The sequence below is a fragment of the Nerophis ophidion genome, linkage group LG10 (assembly GCF_033978795.1).
Source record: "Nerophis ophidion isolate RoL-2023_Sa linkage group LG10, RoL_Noph_v1.0, whole genome shotgun sequence".
Taxonomy (NCBI): Eukaryota; Metazoa; Chordata; class Actinopteri; order Syngnathiformes; family Syngnathidae; genus Nerophis; species Nerophis ophidion.
In genome coordinates this window covers 134,766-160,000 of record NC_084620.1, presented here as the reverse complement: position 1 = coordinate 160,000, position 25,235 = coordinate 134,766, and the positions used below count along the sequence as shown (strand labels likewise).

The 25,235-nt window shown below is 39.7% G+C and overlaps 2 protein-coding genes across 4 annotated transcripts in view; both read right to left on the bottom strand.

The window, feature by feature from the left end:
- ada2b (adenosine deaminase 2b) overlaps nt 1–3,414 on the bottom strand; it is a 15,469-nt gene extending 12,055 nt beyond the window's left edge. For 2 of the 3 annotated variants that reach the window (XM_061911946.1, XM_061911947.1), the window contains exons 1-2: nt 3,259–3,391; nt 2,814–3,140 (exon numbers count right to left, since the gene is read on the bottom strand). In XM_061911946.1, coding sequence (XP_061767930.1) covers nt 2,814–3,140; nt 3,259–3,388 — 457 coding nt within the window. In that variant the 5' untranslated portion in view covers nt 3,389–3,391. Of the gene's footprint in view, nt 1–2,813; nt 3,141–3,258 lie in introns of all 3 variants that reach the window. The other variant, XM_061911948.1, reaches the window with a different exon arrangement.
- An 85-nt stretch (nt 3,415–3,499) lies between these two features.
- Nucleotides 3,500–20,985, bottom strand: atp6v1e1b (ATPase H+ transporting V1 subunit E1b). The gene is made up of 10 exons (XM_061911949.1): nt 20,862–20,985; nt 20,712–20,759; nt 13,929–13,994; nt 10,084–10,193; nt 9,838–9,904; nt 9,669–9,758; nt 7,689–7,757; nt 7,532–7,626; nt 7,381–7,468; nt 3,500–4,105 (listed from the first exon to the last, which is right to left on the bottom strand). Exons 2-10 carry the CDS (start codon nt 20,742–20,744, stop codon nt 4,043–4,045), a joined length of 681 nt encoding a protein of 226 aa, XP_061767933.1. The 5' UTR covers nt 20,745–20,759; nt 20,862–20,985; the 3' UTR covers nt 3,500–4,042.
- Between the last annotated feature and the right edge of the window lie 4,250 nt (nt 20,986–25,235).

The window sequence follows — 25,235 nt, the reverse complement described above, 5'->3', positions numbered from 1 at the left end:
CGGGAGGAACTCAAAGTAAAGCCGCTGCTCCTTCACATCGAGAGGAGCCAGATGAGGTGGTTCGGGCATCTGGTCAGGATGTCAGCCGAATGCCTCCCGAGGGAGGTGTTTAGGGCATGTCCAACCAGTAGGAGACCACAGGGAAGACCCAGGACACGTTGGGAAGACTATGTCTCCCGGCTGGCCTGGGAAAGCCCCGGGATCCCCCGGGAAGAGCTAGACGAAGTGGCTGGGGAGAGGGAAGTCTGGGCTTCCCTGCTTAAGCTGCTGCCCCCGCGACCCGACCTCGGATAAGCGGAAGATGATGGATGGATGGACAATTGCACAACTTTTGACGTGGATGTTCATCCCTCAGAATATTATGAAAAAGTACAATCAATTTGAAATACCTCACATCATTAAATAAACCATTCACAATTTATTTTTTGGCTACAAAACAGTACTACAAACAAATACAACTTTTGATGCACTTCCGTTGGTGTGAATGATCATCTCTCAGCATGTACAAAGCACATTTTTAAAGCGCAATATGGTTGTATAAACTCGGGTGAATGAACATTTTGCATCTAAAAAAATGCACCAATTAATATTTTGGGTCCAAAACAAAGTGTCAATAAACAGTTTGGGTAAAAAACGTGTAAACGTATATTTATGGTCCACAAAAATGGATAAATTTACATTCTCGGCCTAAAAAATGTGCCAAATATTTTGGGTCCAAAAAAATGTGTCAATGAATATTTTGGATCCCAAAAATATATTATTGATTATTTTGGGTCCAGCAAAATGCATCAACATTTTGGGTCCAAAAAAATGTGTCAGGGCTTCATGGTGGCAAAGGCGTTAGTGCGTCTGCCTCACAATACGAAGTTCCTGCAGTCCTGGGTTCAAATCCAGGCTCGGGATCTTTCTGTGTGGAGTTTGCATGTTCTCCCCGTGAATGCGTGGGTTCCCTCCGGGTACTCCGGCTTCCTCCCACTTCCAAAGACATGCACCTGGGGATAAGTTGATTGGCAACACTAAATTGGCCCTAGTGTGTGAATGTGAGTGTGAATGTTGTCTGTCTATCTGTGTTGGCCCTGCGATGAGGTGGCGACTTGTCCAGGGTGTACCCCGCCTTCCGCCCGATTGTAGCTGAGATAGGCGCCAGCGCCCCCCGCGACCCCGAAAGGGAATAAGCGGTAGAAAATGGATGGATGGAAAAATGTGTCAATTAATATTTTGGGCACCAAAAATGTGTATATTAACATTTTGGGTTATAAAAAAAAAACATGTCAAAGTGAAAAAACTTTTATGTGCCTAAATAGTATGGATCGGTGTGAATGATCATCTCTCAGCATACACAAAGCACATTTTTGAAGCACAATATTGTATATATTGTGTGAACTTGTGTAAATTAACATTTTAGGTGTAAACAAAAAATGTGTCGAACATTTTGAGTCCAAAAGTTAATTCATGCTCATCACAAAGTACCATTTTGACACACCACTGAATGATTGTCTCTCAGCATTTATACTTTACATCATTTAATAGCGTTGGCATTAGTTGAAATTATGAATTTTAAAGTGTAATATTTATAGTGCAGAATAGCATATGCTTGTTTTGTTGGTGTCATCACTTGTCTCTCAGGATAACACAAGTGTGTGTGTATGCTCATCTACAGTGTAGAGCAGGGGTCACCAACACGGTGCCCGCAGGCACCAGGTAGCACGTAAGGACCAGATGAGTCGCCTGCTGGCCTGTTCTAAAAATAACTTAAATAGCAGCACTTACCAGTGAGCTGCCTCTATTTTTTAAATTGTATTTATTTACTAGCAAGCTGGTCTCGCTTTGCTCGACCTTTTTAATTCTAAGAGAGACAAAACTCAAATAGAATTAGAAAATCCAAGAAAATATTTGAAAGACTTAGTCTTCACTTGTTTTAATAAAGTTATTTATTTTTTTACTTTGCTTCTTAATACTTTAAGAAAGACAATTTTAGAGAAAAAATACAACCTTAAAAATGATTTTAGGATTTTCAAACACATATACCTTTTTACCTTTTAAATTATTTCCTCTTCTTTCCTGACAATTTAAATCAATGTTCAAGTAAATTTATTTGTTTGTATTGTAAAGAATAATAAATACATTTTAATTTAATTCTTCATTTTAGCTTCTGTTTTTTCGACAAAGAATATTTGTGAAATATTTCTTCAAACTTATGATTAAAATTCAAAATAATTATGTTGGCAAATCTAGAAAATCTGTAGAATCAAATTAAAATCTTATTTCAAAGCCTTTTGAATTTATTTGAAAATTTTTGTTCTGGAAAATCTAGAAGATATAATGATTTGTCTGTTAGAAATATAGCTTGGTCCAATTTGTTATATATTCTATATATTTTTTTTATTTTTTCAAAAAGATTCAAATTAGCTAGTTTTTCTCTTCATATTTTTCGGTTGAATTTTGAATTTTCATGAGTCGAAATTGAAGATGAAGTATGTTTCAAATTTTCATTTTCATTTTTTTCATGTTTTCTCCTCTTTTAAGCCGTTCACTTAAGTGTTTTTTTCATCATTTATTCTCTACAAAAAAACTTCCGTAAAAGGAAAAAAAAATTTACGACGGAATGAGAGACAGAATTACCCAATTTATAAAATGGATGGATGGATTTATTTATTAAAGGTAAATTGAGCAAATTGGCGATTTCTGGCAATTTATTTAAGTGTGTATCAAACTGGTAGCCCTTCGCATTAATCAGTACTTAAGAAATAGCTCTTGCTTTCAAAAAGGTTGGTGACCCCTGGTGTAGAATGTCACTTTCAAAGTCTGCTCACCTTTGGGCATTTCCTGCAGCAACTTGAAGATGGAGCTTCTCTGGATGAAAGGCTTGGCTTTAAAGAAGTGGAGGGCAGGTGGGAAGACGTCACCTGACATTTCTTGCTCTTTCATTTGATGAAGCTTGGCATCCAGCCTACGCTCGGCTGGAGTGAGCATCACCTTGCCTCCCGTCTGTCGGCTGGCTTCCTGGCGCATCAGCTGGTCCCGCCAAGTCGGGTCTGGCATCCCAACAGCCACTGTCCAGAACCAGAGGAGAGTCGCCGCTTGGTGGAGTGACGGGGCCCCGACCATGGCTACCCCTGGGGTGCGCTGTTCACCTCCTACTTCACACAGACATAGTTAAAAGACCCAAAAAATATTTTTAGCATCAAATCAGTGTAACCATGAGAATGTAAATAAACTGAAAATTAGAATTACTACAATAATTGCAAAAGTACTTACAAGTACGAGCAGCAACGTCTCCACTCCGTCGTCTCCCAAAAGACTGACTGCGCTTGTCTGTTGCCCAACAAGTCAGCAAAATGCTAAGGGCAGCTGCATAATAGGGACATTTTTGTTTGACAAAGAGCATGTGAGTAACTAATGAATGGAGCGTGAATAGGCAACGTGGACAAAGTGTAATGGGATGTGTGTGTGTGTGTGTGTGTGTGCGTGTGTGAGAGAGAGTCAGCCTATGGATGTGTACAGGTCATGATTCATATATTTTATTATGTTGTACATTTACACCATGTTACAAGTTTGAGACAACAATCCAAATGGGAAAAAAAGTACACACAAAAACAAACATTCATAATTTAGTCAGGTAACATCATATACATACTCTGGAATGATATCAGCGAAATAAATTAACTTTTTACGGCGTTCGCTTTGAGGATATCGGCCATTAGTTAAGCTCCGCCCATTCCGACTCACGCTCATTTGTCAATAAAACAGATCCAGTTAGCAAGACTCAAGTAGGTAAGCCCACTCTGCGACACGGACTTCTCTGTAAACAAACAAGAATCTGTAAGTGTGTTGCGTTACCAGAGAGGTTTATGGGTAACGATGAGTGGCGGCGGTGCTCCCTTCATGCACAAAGAAATACAACAGCACATCACACAATAATAACCATGACGACACCCTCTTTTTGGAAATGTCACTCACGGGGTAAAACAATTCTTTCATATGAGAAAAATAGAAAATAACAATAATTCTATGATACCAACAACAAGAGGGGGGAGGGGTCTCAGTCCATGAACTTGCGGTTTGGGTTGGCGCCGAAAAGAGCCACTCGGATGTCGGGCATCATCTGTGAACACAGCAAACACGTCAACAACATACATGGGATAGAAAATATTTATTATTTTAGGAACGTGAAATATGGTCAGGGTTTCCCACACATTCGTTTATTTGTGGCGGCCCGCCAAGAAAGAATTACGGCCGCCACAAAAAAATAAATAAATAAATAAAATAAAATATTATATATAAATATATATATCTTCTTTTTTTTATTATTATTTTTTTCTTCGGATTTTGACTCGCTCGACCGCTCATGAAAGCAATGGGACTCTGTCTGTGAATGGAGCTTGTAGTTACATATTATATAAATATGTATATAAATATGTACATAAAGCGTTGTAATTATATTTCAACTCCGCGTTCTTCTTGGTCATCGCCGCAGCCGCCGCCTGACCACACCACCACAAATAGATGCCTGACCTGTGGGAAACACTGATGGTTTATGACATGCATTATGCATTATTCATAGGCGCTGGCTCAATATGTAAATGTCATCCTTTGGCTCATTATCGTTCCCAAAATTGTATCACTTCTACAAAGGTTCTTTCTGCACTTGGACTGAAACTATCATGAGGTTGTGGAACTTGTTAATTCGAATGACCTTAAATGAACCGGCAAAGGTTCCCTCATGCTGCAAATAAAGGCTGAATAAAACGGATTAAAAGATTAAAAAACTGGTTTGAAAGTAATATCATTAGAAGCACGGAAGTACCTCGGGATACCGGTTTACTGGTTCCCCGACACAGTTCATATCGAGAACAACTAATTTTGTGAGACAGCGTCGCAAATTCAAATGACTTAAAATCAATTTAATCCTTGCTTGTCAGAGCCCCAAAAAGGCACAATTTTACCAAGTAACATGCCTTACAGTAAGAAAAACTAACTTTTATACAAGAAATATCGTATGACAATCAACACAAAAAAACAGAGGTCTTCAATGTTTTCCAGGCCAAAGACGCCCAAACTAATAAAGTGAAGTGAATTTATATAGAACTTTTTTTCTAGTGACTCAAAGCGCTTTATGTAGTAAAACGAACCCTTTATCTTCATCTTTAAGGTAGAGCTTAACCAGTATGGGTGGCACTGGGAGCAGGTTGGTAAATTGTCTTGCCCAAAAACAACAGTGGTGACTATATTGGGGAAGCGGGAATCGGACCTGGAAGCGGGGATCCTCTACTGACAGATCTTGTATAAAACTGTATTTTAACTTCCATCCATCCATCCATTTTCTACCGCTTATTCCCTTTCGGGGTCGCTGGCGCCTATCTCAGCTACAATCGGGCGGAAGGCAGGGTACACCCTGGACAAGTCGCCACCTCATCGCAGGGCCAACACAGATAGACAGACAACATTCACACTCACATTCACACACTAGGGCCAATTTAGTGTTGCCAATCAACTTATCCCCAGGTGCATGTCTTTGGAAGTGGGAGGAAGCCGGAGTACCCGGAGGGAACCCACATATTCACGGGGAGAACATGCAAACTCCACACAGAAAGATCCCGAGCCTGGATTTGAACCCAGGACTGCAGGAACTTCGTATTGTGAGGAAGACGCACTAACCCCTCTGCCACCGTGAATGTCCTAAAAGGTATCTAGTTCTTGTGCAATACTAACATATTCAAAGATTACAGTACAGCGACGCTGGCTGGCGACAAGAACGCTAATCACTAGCTGACAGCTAGCGTTGCTAATCGCTAACTGGCAACTTTAGCGCTAATTGTTAGCTGTTCTAAATACGAACATGAATATAATAATATGATGTGAAAGCTGGCTTAAATGTTAACATGAAAAGAAGGAACACTGCAGAGGCCAATCGGGTGTACGTGGGTGCTGAAATTGTGTATTTGTTTAGCTGTTTATGCATGATGCAGTCCTCTGCGCGCAGTATATTTATTTTCTTGCTCATATGGTTTTACGTTGTGCTTTACTTTGCAGCTGCATAATCTTTGTTCTCTTTTAATGTATTTTATTTCCTTTGTCTTCTGCCTTGTTTCTCTTTTGTTTTTCAGGGACGGCGTGGCGCAGTGGGAGAGTGGCCGTGCGCAACCCGAGGGTTACTGGTTCAAATCCCACCTAGAACCAACCTCGTCACGTCTGTTGTGTCCTGAGCAAGACACTTCACCCTTGCTCCTGATGGGTGCTGGTTGGCGCCTTGCATGGCAGCTCCCTCCATCAGTGTGTGAATGTGTGTGTGAATGGGTAAATGTGGAAGTAGTGTCAAAGCGCTTTGAGTACCTTGAAGGTAGAAAAGCGCTATACAAGTACAACCCATTTATCATTTATTTTCATGTTATTTTTTTGTATCTGCACTGCAACCACACCGTTTCTCCAATGTGGGATGAATAAAGTCGATCCTATCTTAAGAGACATGTATGTCTTTCTTTATTAAAAGATGACATTTCCTGAACGAAAACTATACAAACACATTACTGTCTGAGCAACCAACATTTTTAACAAAACCTACAGGATGTGCTGTCTCAGAGATATCGATCGATACCCAGAGCAATATGGCAACAGGAAGTGAATTTGAGTGACATCACATAAACTGAATGTGACTTAATGTCATACTTAAAAATAAGAAAGATAACAAGTTATGATCATCAGGTCATTTTTAAATGTTGCAATAAAAAAGAGCTTTTAATAAAAAAAACTATTAATATTTATTAACACAAAAAAAAGTAGTGACAGATACCGGTATCAATTCCAAGGTACCGGGAAGTTGTACTGTATCGGTTCAAATGTAAAGGGTACCTATCCCTGCACATTAAATTCATCAATGAGGGAACCTGAGAGGACAGTTTAAAATGATACCCATTTTTCTTTAAAAAAGGTGCCATATTAAATTGGCCCTAGAGTGTGAATGTGAATGTTGTCTGTCTATCTGTGTTGGCCCTGCGATGAGGTGGCGACTTGTCCAGGGTGTACCCTGCCTTCCGCCCGATTGTAGCTGAGATAGGCGCCAGCGCCCCCCGCGACCCCGAAAGGGAATAAGCGGTAGAAAATGGATGGATGGATGGATGTAGTAATGTGGCCAGAAATGGTACTGCAATCACTGTCGAAATGCTGTAGTGCCCGTCCACTCTCCATGACTGAGGTTGCCAGATATGCAGCCAAATCCGAATCCTACTCCAAGGAACTTCAAATGGCAATCGACGAGTCCTATGCTGTAGGTTTTTTCTTGTTTACACTTCTTGCAAAATGGTTTACTGAGTAATTATGTCACATTTTACTGATGTCGATTAGCCAAACGTATGAAGTAACTAATAGGCTTATAGGAGGTACCTGCTGAGCCATCAGGTCCAGTCTGCTATCCAAGGTGTTGGCCACTTTGATCTTTCCGTTACCGTTGTAGAGTTCAATACCTCCAGAGCTGCGAGACCAAAAAGGCTGGTCAGTTTGTGTTTGGTTGAAGCGGATCAAAGGCAGCGCTTACATGTCCGGAGAGAGAAAGTTGTCCTGGTCGATGCGGACCTCCAGGGTGTTCTTCACCACCGCTTTGTAGATGGGAATGTTCCTCTGGATGGATGCCTGGAAAGACGAGAGCCATGATGGGGATGTGATCGCAGAGGAGAGGAGATGATTGGACTCACCTGCACCAACTGCATGTCTTGTTTGCGACATCGAATAGTCACTTTGGTCTCCAGCAGCTGATAAAAACCCTGGAAATGAACACTACAATTTGTAATTGCCCTAAAAGGCATACTCACACTTTGTACTGTTACTAGGATGCAGTACCAATAGCCCTCTCTCCTGAGCCACCGTGGTGCTTTAACATGATTGATTTGCCCTTACTTCTACACTGCTGTATTATGTCCACTTCCTTGATTTTGTGGATTATTTTGTGTAATTGTAATTATTTCAACTGTGCAAAGCATCGGCTATCATTAATTACTTATGACAATAATGTGTGTTGGTCAATCCTTTATTGCTCTCACCAATGTGTAAGCTAGTGTGCAATGGGTTTGCCTTTTGCCTTATTTTGAGCATTTCTATTTATTTTCCATTCTGATATGTGTCGGTAATTATTAAGAAATTGCGAGGAGAGATTATAGTTAGGGGTGTTCCGTTACAACTTTGTCACTTTTGACATGATATCGGAGCCTTGATTATGTGTCAATACCAATACTAATCCGATATCAGCATAACTCATAGTCCATACTTGTATTATTTTGTAGCGGGGAATGTCAGAAAAAGGCTTAATCAAGTGAAATTACTCGAAGAACTACTACTGTTATTTCATGTAATAAAAACACTTACCTAATGATGGACTAATGCCGTCTTAAAATTGAAGAGGAGTTTTTTCGTGACAACTGGTGTTCACTATTATTTATTAAATCACGCAGTTCGTTAAATGATACGGACACGTTTGTTACGGGATAATTTCGGCCAAGGGAGACTTTGTATGTGTAAGTAATATGCAACTATAATTATTTGAGAATTGTTTATATTGACAAATGTGCTCTTTGGACTGCAATGTTGTTCAATGAAGGACAATTACATACTGTATGTCTAAATTGTGTGCTATTGTGTGCTTAGCTCAGCGGTGTCAAAAGTGCGGCCGGGTGGCTTATTTGGCACGCAGCTTTTTTTTATTTTTTATTAGCTTTCGCCAGATCATAAAAATGAAATGAATTATTATCAAGATGTTGTTAGTAATGCTGTGTAAGCAATATTTTTTTAAAATCAGATAAATTCCACTTTTGAATTTAGATCGCTCCTGAACAAATATTACTAGTAGTATAAACTCATTAGCATGATTTTAGTTAACTTTAAAATCTCAAATTAAAAAAGATCCCTATACAATTTTAATGTTAGAAAAGATAGAAGGTTAATGAACAGAATAAACTGTGTGACTAATGTGTGCATATACTTGATCAATGCAATAAATATTTTTTGTGATTACTCGCATGAGTTAACTTACAGTATTTTTGACAGCCCTAAACAGCCCAAGGTTTCTCGTTGTTCCCATTGGGTTGAGTTTTTTCTTGCCCTGATGCGGGATCTGAGCAGATGATGTCGTTGTGGCTTGTGCAGCCCGCATCCTTGAATTTTACTGAATGTGGCCCTCTCTGGAAAAAGTTAGGACACCCCTGGCTTAGCTCTTGGCTAATAACATCAGATACTTCTTTTCTTGTATACCAGATATTAATATCGGATTGCGACACCCCTAATCACATTACAGAACTTAGTCATTTTCTGACTCATATGTTGAACTTAAGCATGTGCATGCTATCATGCAGTGCCTTGGCCCACCTCTTCCATTCATGCCAAACGAGGGATCTCTGCACCGAACTTGAGCAAAAGGTAAGAGCGCTCGTACAGCCTAATTGGCCGAGCCCTATTGTATGTCCTGACATGGAACCAGATGGTAGTGATTTAAAAATATACATAACAACAAACTAAATTTGGTAAACATATTATTTCGTTATAAAACAAAGAGACAAGTCTTTTTGTGGACCATTTGTAAATAGTTAAACGCATGTTATGGTTTAGAATTATTGAGTTAAGCCTGTTATCGGTGTTTACTCCTATTAGGATAGACAGCTGTGCTTCCACGGGTGAATGCTAACCTGTAGAATCAGGCCGTCGATGAGAGCGGGATACTTGGAAGGTTCTCGTGCGACTTTAGCGAGTCGTTGGCGAGCCTCGTTCAGCATTTCCTGAAGGTACATGACAACAATTACGATAAAAAACAAATTGTGTACATGAAACTCCACCTCACCGATGAGCGTGACTTACAGAGATCATGTCGTCACGAGCCTTCAGGACCTTCAGACGGGCCTGGTTCATCAGGTTGGACATTTGTCTGTTAAGTAGACAAATAAACTTCTTAGGTCAACGTTCGTTTGTGTCCAAACAGCGGGCAGGTTACAGAAGAGGCCATTGTGCTGCTGAACAACTAAACACAATCACGGGAACTCAGGATGTCACACAGGCGGCACAGCTCAAGACCGTTTGTGTCCTGTGCAACTGGAGATGACTCACATTTTCTTCTGCTGCTCAATCTGCTTTTCTTTCTTCTCATAGTACTCCATAATCTTCAGACGCTGCGTTTGCACCAGACGGCCCTTCTCGATGTTGAACTCCTCCTCTGCCTGCAGGGAGAGACACCCACTGTCATTTTTTTAAATACTCTTCACCAGGAATGAAATAGTATTATAGATAGCAGTTTCAAAATCTTCACAATGATGCAGTGATGTGTGATGGTATCAAATGAAAACTTGGTGAGTGTATTTTTTTTTCTGGCACTTACGCTTTGAAGCGTCCGGGAAAAAAAACTACATTTCCCATAAACCTCTGCACAGCACGGGACTGCAATGTGGGCACATGGTACATAGTAAAGGTTCAAAAAAGAATCAACAAGTAAAGTGTGTTCCACTTTGTAGTAGATATGAGTAATTGTTTTTTTTCCAAAATCCTTCCATAACCTTTTAAGTTATGTTGCTAACAAACAGACAAACAAACCCTGGCGAAAACATAACCTCTGCGGCGGAGGGAATAAAGCACGCCACTGTCGTCTCGGGAGTCCCAAGCAAAAACAGACCGACAGACAAGGAAAAGCACATGCTGTCCACCAAAGCTATTAGATACCTACAATCACCCATTAATTAACATTAATGGGTGATTGTAGGTATCTACTAGCTTACTTTTCTGAGAAACTGCCTTTTCCAAAATGATTCAAAAAATTTCCACTGTAGAGGGCACTGCTTCTGAGAAAATAAAAGTTAAAAAAAACACTAAAATGTATATTGTTTTATACTTGTTACACTAGATATTCACATTGTCAGTTTAAAGACAATCAACTGAAAGTTTTTTTTCAATATTTGCTTGAATCATTGAACTTTTCCACACAATGTTTTGCACTTAAAAATACATGTTTGTAGTAGGGCTGGGCAATATATCGATATACGCGATATATCGCGGGTTTATAGAAAATGACTATATCGTAATATTCGAGTATACGTTCTCACGCAGTTGCTTTTAGCTGCGGGCATTACACTACAGGCTCTTCCCACCCCTGCTTGTGTCTCCTTCTCAGACAGCAAGTGCACACGTCACATACTGTCACGTCATACGTCAAATACGTATACGCCCTCGCCCAGCAGAGAGGAAGCAGCGTGGCTAACATTAGCTATGATGCTAGTGGAGTGTTGCGAGGGATAATACGAGAGATAGAAGGTGCAAATCTGGTAAGAAATGAAGGAAGAATTAATGCCCAAGAAAACAGCAGGGGGTCCATCGTCTGGCGGTGGTTCGGCTTCAAGTGGAAATATGTCAAATAGACAACTTTAATTCGTCAAGTGTGGGGCACAAGCGTTGCCACCAAAAGTAGCATTACTGCTAATATGTAGCATCGTTTGAAATGTCATCTGCTAATAACTGTTTAATAGATACAGTTTTGGTCAATTGACTTAGTTGTGATATCCTTCTCTGCATTAAAGTTTAAAATGAGCATATATTAATGCAGTATGAACAAGAATGTTTTAATGAAGACACATAGAATCATCATACTGCTGTGATTATATGCATCAAGTGTTCATTCAAGGCTAAGGCAAAATACCAAGATATATATGGTATATCGCGATATGGCCTAAAAATATTGCGATATTAAAAAAAGGCCATATGGCCCAGCCCTAGTTTGTAGTAATATAGATGACCAACACGCCGGATTGTAGTCAGCTGGAGGCGTGTCTTAAAGAAATTAAACAATGGATGTCCGCTAACCTTTTGCAACTCAACGCCAAAAAAACGGAAATGCTGATTATCAGTCCTGCTAGACACCGACCTCTATTTAATAATACAACTCTAACATTTGACAACCAAACAATTAAACAAGGCGACACGGTAAAGAATCTGGGTATTATCTTCGACTCAACTCTCTCCTTTGAGTCACACATTAAGAATGTTACTAAAACGGCCTTCTTTCATCTCCGTAATATCGCTAAAATTCGCTCCATTCTGTCCACTAAAGACGCTGAGATCATTATCCATGCGTTTGTTACGTCTCGCCTCGACTACTGTAACGTATTATTTTCGGGTCTCCCCATGTCTAGCATTAAAAGATTACAGTTGGTACAAAATGCGGCTGCTAGACTTTTGACAAGAACAAGAAAGTTTGATCATATTACGCCTGTACTGGCTCACCTGCACTGGCTTCCTGTGCACTTAAGATGTGACTTTAAGGTTTTACTACTTACGTATAAAATACTACACGGTCTAGCTCCATCCTATCTTGCCGATTGTATTGTACCATATGTCCCGGCAAGAAATCTGCGTTCAAAGGACTCCAGCTTATTAGTGATTCCCAAAGGCCAAAAAAAGTCTGCGGGCTGTAGAGCTTTTTCATTTCGGGCTCCAGTACTCTAGAATGCCCTCACGGTAACAGTTTGAGATGCCACCTCAGTAGAAGCATTTAAGTCTCACCTTAAAACTCATTTGTATACTCTAGCCTTTAAATAGACTCCCTTTTTAGACCAGTTGATCTGCCATTTCTTTTCTTTTTCTCCTATGTCCCACTCTCCCTTGTAGAGGGGGTCCTGTCCGATCCGGTGGCCATGTACTGCTTGCCTATGTATCGGCTGGGGACATCTCTGCGCTTCGGATGTTTTCCTGCTGGCTCCGCTGTGAACGGGACTCTTGCTGCTGTGTTGGATCCGCTTTGGACTGACTGGACTCTCGCGACTGTGTTGGATCCATTATGAAAATGAACTTTCACAGTATCATGTTAGACCCACTCGACATCCATTGCTTTCGTCCTCTCCAAGGTTCTTAGTCATCATTGTCACCGACGTCCCACTGGGTGTGAGTTTTCCTTGCCCTTATGTGGGCCTACCGAGGATGTCGTAGTGGTTTGTGTTGTGGTTTGTGCAGCCCTTTGAGACACTAGTGATTTAGGGCTATATAAGTAAACATTGATTGATTGATGATTAGAACATGTTAGCATTATGTTTGTGTTGAATTTCAGTAAGTGTGTTCATCCTAAACATCCCTGATAATTCATTTTACACATTTTTTTGAACACAATATTGTTGTGTTATAAAATACCCTTTGACGCTCCCTAGTGGCGAGCCTGGAAACATCTCTGGAGGTCTATCATTAGGTACACTTGCACATTTCAAACCAATAACTGTGCGAAAATTTGCTTTCGATTTAAATAGAGTGGTGTTGATCTAATACTAACTCAAATATGACGGCAAAAAATGATCAGAAATATTTGAAACCCAACATTCCAAAAGAAGGCTAAAAAAACATTCAAATGTTCTATTTATTTCTAACATGCTTTGCCAATTAATATACAATAGCGTCATGTTGACACTATTCAACACACCCGAATTAGATTAATCAAGATTTATCATAGTAAATTACCAAACAGGACGCCAAAAATATGACTGCGTCAAATGATCAAAAATGTTTCTCTCCCGACATTGTATATTATATAATAACAGGGAGAAAAACAAACAGAATGTGTAATGAGTAGTGCTGCCAAATGGTTCATTATTTTAATTCAGATAATCACACTTTTTTGCCAATTGATTTGGCAATTATTCCTGATTAATTACAGCTGGAAACCGAAAATATGACCACCCCAAATGATCAGAAATATTTGTGTCCCAACATTCTAAAACAGGGCTAAAAATAACTAAAATATTCTATTTGTTTCTGACATGCTTAGTAAAGTTACATTTAAGAACATCAGGTTTTGCGTTCAACATGGTTGTAATTTGCCATTATAGTGGATATTTTTCTGTCAATCAATCAATACTGTATGCTGATTGGGAGTTAGGATAAAAGTGCACTAGCTACGATTATTTTTATGGCCAATAACAAACCTTTGCGTCAATCTCCTCGGCCTTTTCGTTGGCCTCTTGCTCGATGAAGGCCATCATATGCTTGATCTGTGGAAAGTGAGAGGTTCATCGCACTGTGCATTCATTTCTTTAACATATGATGCAAAAAAGAAAGTCAAGCATTGTCTTTCCCGTGGAGGAGCTGCCACTTTTCTCATCATGATGAGGAATGTGTGTTGCTATTTATGGCTCTAATCCCAAACTTCAGAGTGAAGGAGGTGCGCTTCGGACGACATAGTAATGTAATGCTATTGTCTAAGCAGGGTCAAACGGGACTGAATTAATTAAATAAATTAATACTGAAGTAATTACTTACATACTGTATGTGGATATCACATTTTTGGTTGTGTAGACCACAATGCAACATACTTCTCTACAAGACACTGGGTTCCACTTACAAGGACATTATACTGCCAATTAGTGGTGGTAGATGAGTATACCACATCACATGATGGCAACTTTCAAATATTGTTTGTTTTTATATACATTGGGTTCCAATGAGCTCAAATAGTCAAGAAACATTTAAAATGCATGCCGTACAAGAGTTTGGGTCCTAGGAGGCTACTTAATCAAAATTAGAATTAAATACATAAATTAGTTATTAAATGTGTCATTAATTAATGTAAGCATATGCAGTATAGTTAAGTATTTAATTTATTTTTTAGCAATTTGAATAATCATTGCAATTTTAAAAACAATCCATCCATCCATCCATCTTCTTCCGCTTATCCGAGGTCGGGTCGCGGGGGCAGCAGCCTAAGCAGGGAAGCCCAGACTTCCCTCTCCCCAGCCACTTCGTCTAGCTCTTCCCGGGGGATCCCGAGGCGTTCCCAGGCCAGCTGGGAGACATAGTCTTCCCAACGTGTCCTGGGTCTTCCCCGTGGCTTCCTACCGGTTGGACGTGCCCTAAACACCTCCCTCGGGAGGCGTTCGGGTGGCATCCTGACCAGATGCCCGAACCACCTCATCTGGCTCCTCTCGATGTGGAGGAGCAGCGGCTTTACTTTGAGTTCCTCCCGGATGACAGAGCTTCTCACCCTATCTCTAAGGGATAGACCCGCCACACGGCAGAGGAAACTCATTTTGGCCGCTTGTACCCGTGATCTTATCCTTTCGGTCATGACCCAAAGCTCATGACCATAGGTGAGGATGGGAACGTAGATCGACCGGTAAATTGAGAGCTTTGCCTTCCGGCTCAGCTCCTTCTTCACCACAACAGATCGGTACAACGTCCGCATTACTGAAGACGCCGCACCGATCCGCCTGTCGATCTCACGATCCACTCTTCCCCCACTCGTGAACAAGACTCCTAGGTACTTGAACTCCTCCACTTGGGGCAGGGTCTCCTCCCCAACCCGGAGATGGCACTCCACCCTTTTCCGGGAGAGAACCATGGACTCGGATTTGGAGGTGCTGATTCTCATTCATTTAAAAACAAATAATTAATTAATTATTTTAAAAATGTATTTATTTCCCGAACCTTCAAGAATGTATTTACTCATCAAACACGCCCATTAAAGTCAGTGAGCGGGGCTAACAGGAATCTAATCCTATGATTGCTTTGATCTTATGTCTGGAACTTCTGAAGAGTTTGAAAAAATGGCGGCTAAGGAGAATATACTTGCACTTTTTCGAGAATTAGTGGTAGATATTTTAGATCTTGCGCAGTCTGCGTAAGCAAGACCTGCTGGCACACAGCATGTAGCAGCTGAACTAACGGAATTTATTGAAGTTGTCAGAGTTATTTCCGCACTTTTAGACCAAGATATCCACCAGTTCTCTTGATAGAAGAGTTCCCAAGACTATTGTAAATCCCGCATAACCAATCAGATGCTAAGATCCGCCCACTGACTTTGACTGTTAAGTTTGACGGATAAAGTAAATTAATTAAGTGCTGACAGTAAATGAATAATTAAACAATTAAAACATGAAATTATTAAACCACAAACTTATTCATTGCATCCATCTATTTTTCTACCGCTTGTACGTATCAGGGTCACAGGGGGTGCTCGAGCCTATCTCAGCTGCATTCTGGCAGAAGGCAGTGTACACCCTGGACAAGTCGCCACCTCATCGCAGGGCCAACACAGATAGACAGCCAAGATTCACACTCACATTCACACAATGTGGCCAATTTTTAGTGTTGCCAATCAACCTATCCCCAGGTGCATGTCTTTGGAGGTTGGAGGAGGCGGGAAAACCCGGAGCGAAACCACGCAGTCACGGGGATAACATGCAAATGGGGCTCTAACCCAGGACCTTTGTATTGCGAGGCACACGCACTAATCCGTGTAGCACCGTGCTGCCAAAGTAATTAATTAAAACATAAAATAACCAAATAAATGATGAATAATTACATTGACAAATAACTGAATTTCTAAATAATTAAATTGTGAGATAATTCAATAGTTAAATATACCTAATGAATTTCACAATAATTAAATTATGGGATCATTCAATAGTTAAATATATCTCATTTTACATAAATTAATTGATGACAAGCGCTAAAAAGTGGATGGATTGCATTTGTTTCAAGTAAAGAACAACAGCCTAACGGTTATTTCATTTAAGAGGAGAAAACTATAATTTATGGGGATATTGATTTTTGAAATAGGTAAAGCGAGAACGGATATAAAATATAAATGTATTTCAGTTTTAGGAGTTAAGGTTTAAGAAAACCTTGAAAGGTGAAATAATTGAAAATTATAAACTATAGTAACAATTACTTTCATCCCATTGATTTTTCTTTTAACGTTGTTGTTCCAGGCAATCTACTTTTCAGTGAAGGTATAGGATAGGAAAATATAAGCTTTGGCTTCAGCCTATTCCTTTTTCGGTCATTCTTTTTCTTTTCTTTTGTGTGTGTATGTGTATGATTGTTTATGTATAACCTGTACTGTAAAACTGATCACACAAAATGGTTGATTGATTATATGACCGAAATAAACTTATTTCATTCATTTATTGAAACATGTATATAATAAATTCCAATTTTCATTAATTAATGAAACATTAAAGATTGGCAATAAAAGTTAGACTTTGTGAGACTTCCTCTGGAGGCTACAATACTTAACATTACTTAAATTTGTTTTCACATAAAACCCTCATTTTTAAAGAGTGGCGGTAATCAGTAACATTAAGGGGAAACCCGACTTAGTGCAATACCATGCATGGGAGAGATATAGTTAAATTTTGGGGTTTAATTTTGCTTTCTTGTGTCATACATATACAGTATAACACAATAGTTTAAAATATGATGTGAAATATAATGCAAAGAAGAGTGTCATCATGATATGTAGAACAAGAGAAGACAAGGATCTCTCTTTTCCTTCATTCTTTTTGTCAGGACAGGTGCTGAGTATGTGTGATAAAACTAAGTATCTGGGGCACGTCATTACTGATCTATTGGGTGATGATGATGACCTATACAGACAGCGGTGTATGCTGTATGCCCAAGCCCACATGCTGAGAAAGAAATGTTATTATTGTACAAATGATGTAAAGATCAACTTATTCAGAGCCTATTGCACTCCTTTGTATACTGCCCCCCTGTGGGTAAATTATAAGCAGAAAAGCTTTCAGAAGCTGTAGGTTACTTATAATGATTGTATGAGGCTTCTCTTGGGAATTCCAAGAAGCGCCAGTGCAAGCCAGATGTTTGTTAAGTGTTGGGGTGCCCACTTTCTCAGCATTGCTACGCAACCTTATGTATAAGTTTATGTGTCGGGCATCTGAGCCTGAAAATGACAATCATTGTGTTAACAGACCCTGGCTGCAGTTCTGTTAGGTACTCATCTGGACTGTGGAACCATTGGCACACATGTTTGTATGTTAGAAACTGACATTTGGGCTTTATATTTTTTTTTATTTTTTAGTGTTTTGTTTTTTAATGTTTTGTATTGTGTTCTTATATGTTTAATGGATCTTAAGGTCTGCAATAAAGATTGATGATGATGACAGTACTTTTACATTTAATTCAAAGTAGTTATTGATGTGGGCTTAGTTATATGTTAGAGATTTAAAGGCCTACTGAAACCTACTACAACCGACCACGCAGTCTGATAGTTTCTATACCAATGATGAAATATTAACATTGCAACACATGCCAATACGGCGTTTTTAATTTACCAAATTGCAATTTAAAATTTTTCGCGAAATGTCGTGTTGAAAACGCCGCGGTATGATGGCGCGTGCGTTTGACGTCTCGGGTTGCAGCGGACATTATTTTCCAGCCCGATCCAAGCTATAAGTAGTCTGCTTTAATCGCATAATTACACAGTATTTTGGACATCTGTGTTGCTCAATCTTTTGCAATTTGTTCAATTAATAATGGAGACGTCAAAGTAGAAAGATGGAGGTGGGAAGCTTTTATCCTTTAGCCACACAAACACAGCCGGTGTTTCCTTGTTTAAAATTCCCGAAGGTGAAGCTTTACTATGGATCAGAGCGGTCAAGCGAACATGGATCCCGACCACATGTCAACCGGCAGTTTTTGATGAGAAAATTGTGGCAATAAGTCGGCTCTTACCGCAAAGATTCCGTCCTGCTGCAGCTGAGTGACTTCCCTCAGAGACACTGGGTCAACACACCCGTGGCCACACCCCTCCGACTTTCAGGTACTATTTAATCTCACTAAAACACTAGCAACACAATAAGCAGATAAGGGATTTTCCAGAATTATCCTAGTAAATGTGTCTAATAACATCTGAATCGCTGCCACTGCAATCGCCTTTTTTTTTTCATTTTTTTTTTTCTCTATTCCTTTACTCTAAATTTCCTCATCCACAAATCTTTCATCCTCGCTCAAAAATAATGGGGAAATTGTCGCTGTCTCGGTCCGAATAGCTCTAGCTGCTGCTGGCTATGGTTGTAAACAATGTGAGGATGTGAGGAGCTCCACAACCCGTGACGTCCCGCGCACATCGTCTGCTACTTCCGATACAGGTAAGGCTTTTTTATTAGCAACCAAAAGTTGCAAACTTTATCATCGATGTTCTCTATTAAATCCTTTCAGCAAAAATATGGCAATATCGCGGAATGATCAAGTATGACACATAGAATGGACCTACTATCCCCGTTTAAATAAGAAAATCTCATTTCAGTAGGCCTTTAAAGGCCTAGTAGAGAACATCCACGATAAAGTTCGCAACTTTCGGTACTAAGAGAAAAGCCCTGCCTCTACTGGAAGTCGCAGACGATGACGTCACATGTTGATGGCTCCTCACGTATTCACATTGATTTTAATGGGAGCCTCCAACAAAAACAGCTATTCGGACCGAGAAAACGACAATTTCCCCATTAATTTGAGCAAGGATGAAAGATTAGTGTTTGAGGATATTGATAGCGACGGACTAGAAAAAAAAAAAAACGAGTTAAAAAAAAACACGATTGCATTGAGACGGATTCATATGTTTTTAGAGACATTTACTAGGATAATTCTGGGAAATCCCCTATCTTTCAATTGTGTTGCTAGTGTTTTAGTGACTTTAACAGTACCTGATAGTCGGAGGTGTATGTCCACGGGTGTGTTGACGCGCAGCGTCTCAGGGAAGTCGACGGCAGCTGTATGGGCGGCACAAGCTCAGCTGATATCCGGTAAGAAGCAACTTTTTACCACAATTTTCTCACCGAAACCTGCTGGTTGACATTCCGTTGGGATCCATGTCCGCTCTGATCCATAGTAAAGTTTCACCTCCGTGAATTTTAAACAAGGAATCACCGTGTGTCTGTGTGGCTAAAGCTTCCCAACTCCATCTTTCTACTTTGACTTCTCCAATATTGATTGAACAAATTGAAAAAGATTCAGCAACACACATCTCCAAAATACTGTGTAATTATGCGATTAAAGCAGACGACTTTTGGCTGGGCTTCACGGTGGCAGAGGGGTTAGTGCGTCTGCCTCACAATACGAAGCTCCTGCAGTCCTGGGTTCAAATCCAGGCTCGGGATCTTTCTGTGTGGAGTTTGCATGTTCTCCCCGTGAATGCGTGGGTTCCCTCCGGGTACTCCGGCTTCCTCCCACTTCCAAAGACATGCACCTGGGGATAGGTTGATTGGCAACACTAAATTGGCCCTAGTGTGTGAATGTGAGCGTGAATGTTGTCTGTCTATCTGTGTTGGCCCTGCGATGAGGTGGCGACTTGTCCAGGGTGTACCCTGCCTTCCGCCTGATTGTAGCTGAGATAGGCGCCAGCGCCCCCCGCGACCCCCAAAGGGAATAAGCGGTAGAAAATGGATGGATGGATGGATGGATATATAAACTATCAGACTGCGTGGTGGGTAGTACTGGGTTTCAGTAGGCCTTTAAGGTCTGCAATAAAGATTGATGATGATGATGACAGTACATTTACATTTAATTCAAAGTAGTTATCGATGTAGGCTTAGTCATATGTTAGAGATTTAATCATGTTTGTGTTTCCTTCTTCTGTAAAGTACATTTCACTGAGCAGCTTCAGCAGTTCCTCATAAAACCCTGACACGTGTTTGTCATGTGATCACTAGCCCGGATGACGTCATGAAACATTCTAAGTTACACCATTTTCTGCTTTTTAAAAAACATGTGCTTGTTGTCGCTCATTTAACATTGACCTACTGTAGCTAGCTCAATCAGCCAGTATGAGGTTAGCCACCTCCGACAAAATAGAAGCAACTACGTCTTTTTTTTTTTTTTTTTTTTTGAAAATATGTTAATAAAAGAAAACATTCCTTAAAACGAGTAACCAACCGGAAAAGGGTTTATATTTGAAGGTGAACATGCTTCATTACCTGCTTCTGAACGTCGGCATCGCTGAGCGCCATGGTTGCTAGCTGGGCCTGTCATGAAAGAAAACATCGACAAAAACGAAAATACAATTGAATTAAAAAAACACAACTATATTAATATACATTAAAGTGGCTTTTGACGGTCGCATTTACCCTTAAATGTGCAGTAAATGATGAATGAGTTAATCCCCGCAGTCGTGAGTCGTAAAGACGTCTACCCGGAGAGGTCAGCTGATGCGGAATGTCACGTGATATTTACTTCCTGCTCTGCTTCCTATCAGATGCGACAATAAAGCGGAAGTCGAGAGTTTTTTTTAAATCCTTTTTTATTTTACCAGCAATGAAATCCAACACATTTTTTCAGTGATGTACCCCCTGTGAACATTTTTTTAATTTAAGTACCTCCTAATCAGAGCAAAGCTTTTTCGGTTGGTAAAAAAGAGATAAAGAAGTAAAATACAGCACTGTGTCGTCAGTTTCTGATTTATTAAATTGTATAACAGTGCAAAATATTGCTAATTTGTAGTGGTCTTTCTTGAACTATTTGGAAAAACAGATAAAATAATAACAAAAAACTTGTTGGAAAATCAATCAATCAATCAATCAATCAATGTTTATTTATATACAGTGGGGCAAAAAAAGTATTTAGTCAGCCACCGATTGTGCAAGTTCTCCCACTTAAAATGATGACAGAGGTCTGTAATTTTCATCATAGGTACACTTCAACTGTGAGAGACAGAATGTGAAAAAAAATCCAGGAATTCACATTGTAGGAATTTTAAATAATTTATTTGTAAATTATGGTGGAAAATAAGTATTCGGGCAACCATTCAAAGCTCTCACTGATGGAAGGAGGTTTTGGCTCAAAATCTCACGATACATGGCCCCATTCATTCTTTCCTTAAAACGAATCAATCGTCCTGTCCCCTTAGCAGAAAAACAGCCCCAAAGCATGATGTTTCCACCCCCTTCTTCACAGTAGGTATGGTGTTCTTGGGATGCAACTTAGTATTCTTCTTCCTCCAAACACGACAAGTTGAGTTTATACCAAAAAGTTCTATTTTGGTTTCATCTGACCACATGACATTCTCCCAATCCTCTGCTGTATCATCCATGTATCCATTTTGGTATAAACTCAACTCGTCGTGTTTGGAGGAAGAAGAATACTGAGTTGCATCCCAAGAACACCATACCTACTGTGAAGCATAGGGGTGGAAACATCATGCTTTGGTGCTGTTTTTCTGCTAAGGGGACAGGACGATTGATCCGTGTTAAGGAAAGAATGAATGGGGCCATGTATCGTGAGATTTTGAGCCAAAACCTCCTTCCATCAGTGAGAGCTTTGAATGGTTGACCAAATACTTATTTTCCACCATAATTTACAAATACATTCTTTAAAATTCCTACAATGTGAATTCCTGGATTTTTTTCTTCACATTCTGTCTCTCACAGTTGAAGTGTACCTATGATGAAAATTACAGACCTTTGTCATCATTTTAAATGGGAGAACTTGCACAATCGCTGGCTGACTAAATACTTTTTTGCCCCACTGTAGCCCTAAATCACAAGTGCCTCAAAGGGCTGCACAAACAACAACAACATCCTCGGTAGGGACCACATAAGGGCAAGGAAAAACTCACCCCAGTGGGACGTCGACAATGATGCCATTGAGCAACCTTGCAGAGGACCACATATGTGGGCAACCCCCGTACCCCCCTAGTGGACCGAAAGCAATGGATGTCGAGCGGATCCAACATGATATTGTGAAAGTCCAATCCATAGTGGATCAAAATTAACCGTGAGAATCAAGTCCAAAGTGGATCCAATGTATTAGCGAGAGTCCCATCCAAAGTGGAGCCAGCAGGAAACCATCCCAAGCGGAGGCGGATCAGCAGCGCAGAGATGTCCCCAACAGATACACAGGCGAGCGGTCCATCCTGGGTCCCAACTCTGGACAGCCAGTACTTCATCCATGGCCACTGGATCGGAACCCCTCCACAAGGGAGGAGGGAACATAGGAGAAAAAGAAAGAAACGGCAGATCAACTGGTCTAAAAAGGGAGTCTATTTAAAGGCTAGAGTATACAAATAAGTTTTAAGATGAGACTTAAATGCTTCTACTGAGGTAGCATCTCGAACTGAAAAATAAACAAGTGATTCAATTATAAAAAAAAGATTTCTACACATAGAAGTAATCATCAACTTAATGTGCCCTCTTTAGGGATTGTAATAGAGATCCATTTGGATTCATGAACTTAATTCTAAACATTTCTTCACAAAAAAAGAAATCTTTAACATCAATATTTATGGAACATGTCCACAAAAAATGTAACTGTCAACACTGAATATTGCATTGTTATATTTTTTTCACAGTTTATGAACTTACATTCATAATTTGTTGAAGTATTATTCAATAAATATATTTATAAAGGATTTTTGAATTGTTGCTATTTTTAGAATATTTTAAAAATAAAAATCTCATGTACCGATTGGCATACCTTCAAGTACCCCCAGGGGTATGCGTACCCCCGTTTGAGAACCACTGCATTAGAGGACACAAAACATAATAACGTTTCAAGCAATCTTACACAACAAATTGCTATTCGGTAAGGAATTATAATATAAAACGAAAAATGTTTCTGATGCATATATTTTAATTTTTTAGTTATGTAAATGTGTATAGTAATTTTCTCAAAATGCTCAATTCAGAGTCAAACAGGAATACATTTGGCATACATGATTTGGGAATATATTTACATTCATATAATGTATATACTGTGTTTTTTTATGTTGATTTAATAATAAAAAAAAAATGTATATATTTTTTTGTTTTTGTTTTGTTTTTTTAAATTTGTTGTGCGGCCCGATACCAATCGGTCCGGTGGCTGCATTAGAGGACACCAAACATAAGAACGTTTCAAGCAATCTTACACAACAAATTGCTCTTCGGTAAGGAATTATAATATAAAACGAAAAATAAAAGTCGTTGAAAAATGTTTCTGAGGCATATATTTAAATTTTTTAGTTATGTAAATGTGTATAGTAATTTACTCCAATTGCTCAATTCAGAGTCAAAAAGGAATACATTTGGCATACATGATTTGGGAATATATATTTTCATACTGTCTACTTACCTTCATTCTTTATGATGGTTGCGATGTACATACAGTAATATTATAATACAGTTTTAATGTTTTGTTTTTTTACATGTTATGCAATTATAGGGTGATATTCAATGATGTTACTAAATTAAATAAACATATAATAACACTAAATTGGCCCTAGTGTGTGAACGTGAGTGTGAATGTTGTCTGTCTATCTGTGTTGGCCCTGCGATGAGGTGGCGACTTGTCCAGGGTGTACACCGCCTTCCGCCCGAATGCAGCTGAGGTATGCTCCAGCACCCCCCGCGACCCCAAAATGGACAAGCGGTAGAAAATGGATGGATGGATGGAGTTATCTAAATGTATATAGTAACTTACTCAAAATGCTCAATTCAGAGTCAAACAGGAATACATTTGGCATACATGATTTGGGAATATATTTACATTCAAGACCATTTTCATACTGTCTACTTGCTGTTTAATTCTTTATGATGGTTGTGATGTATAAACAGTAATATTATAATACAGTTTAATGGTTTTAGCAACACTAAATTGGCCCTGGTGTGTGAATGTGAGTGTGAATGTTGTCTGTCTATCTGTGTTGGCCCTGCGATGAGGTGGCGACTTGTCCAGGGTATACACCGCCTTCCGCCTGAATGCAGCTGAGATAGGCTCCAGCGACCCCCCGCGACCCAAAAAAGGACAAGGGGTAGAAATGGATGGATGGATGTTTTTGTTTGTTTTTACATGTTATGCAATAATAGGGTGACATTCAATGTTGTCACTAAATTAAATACAAATATAATAACACTATATTTGTCCTAATGTGTGAACGTGAGTGTGAATGTTATCTGTCTATCTGTGTTGGCCCCGCGATGAGGCGGGGACTTGTCCAGGGTGTACCCCGCCACCGCCCGAAAGCAGCTGAGATAGGCTCCAGCACCCAGGGTTCTTTTTTTTTTTCCCATAAAGAAATACAATCATGTGTACTTATGGACTGTATCCCTGCAGACTGTATTGATCTATATTGATACACCTGCGATGAGGTGGCGACTTGTCCAGGGTGTACCCCGCCTTCCGCCCGATTGTAGCTGAGATAGGCGCCAGCGCCCCCCGCGACCCCAAAAAGGGAATAAGCGGTAGAAAATGGATGGATGGATGGATGTATACACTGTGTTTTTTATGTTGATTTAATAATAATTAAAAAAAAAGTAGTTTTTTTTGTTTTGTTTTTTTAAATTTGTTGTGCGGCCCGATACCAATCGGTCCGGTGGTTGGGGACCACTGCATTAGAGGACACAAAACATGAGAAAGTTTCAAGCAATCTTACACAACACATTGCTATTCGGTAAGGAATTATAATATAAAACGAAAAATAAAAGTCGTAGAAAAATGTTTCTGATGCAGATATTTTAATTTTTTAG

Excerpts from the sequence above, each read along its gene's own strand:
- atp6v1e1b (XM_061911949.1), bottom strand. The coding sequence starts at position 20,744 with ATGGCGCTCAGCGATGCCGACGTTCAGAAGCAG. Across the intron at positions 13,995-20,711 it reads ATGCCGACGTTCAGAAGCAG|ATCAAGCATATGATGGCCTT; the intron begins GTAATGAAGCAT and ends CACTTTCCACAG. Across the intron at positions 7,469-7,531 it reads AACTTTCTCTCTCCGGACAT|CTCTGGAGGTATTGAACTCT; the intron begins GTAAGCGCTGCC and ends TTGGTCTCGCAG.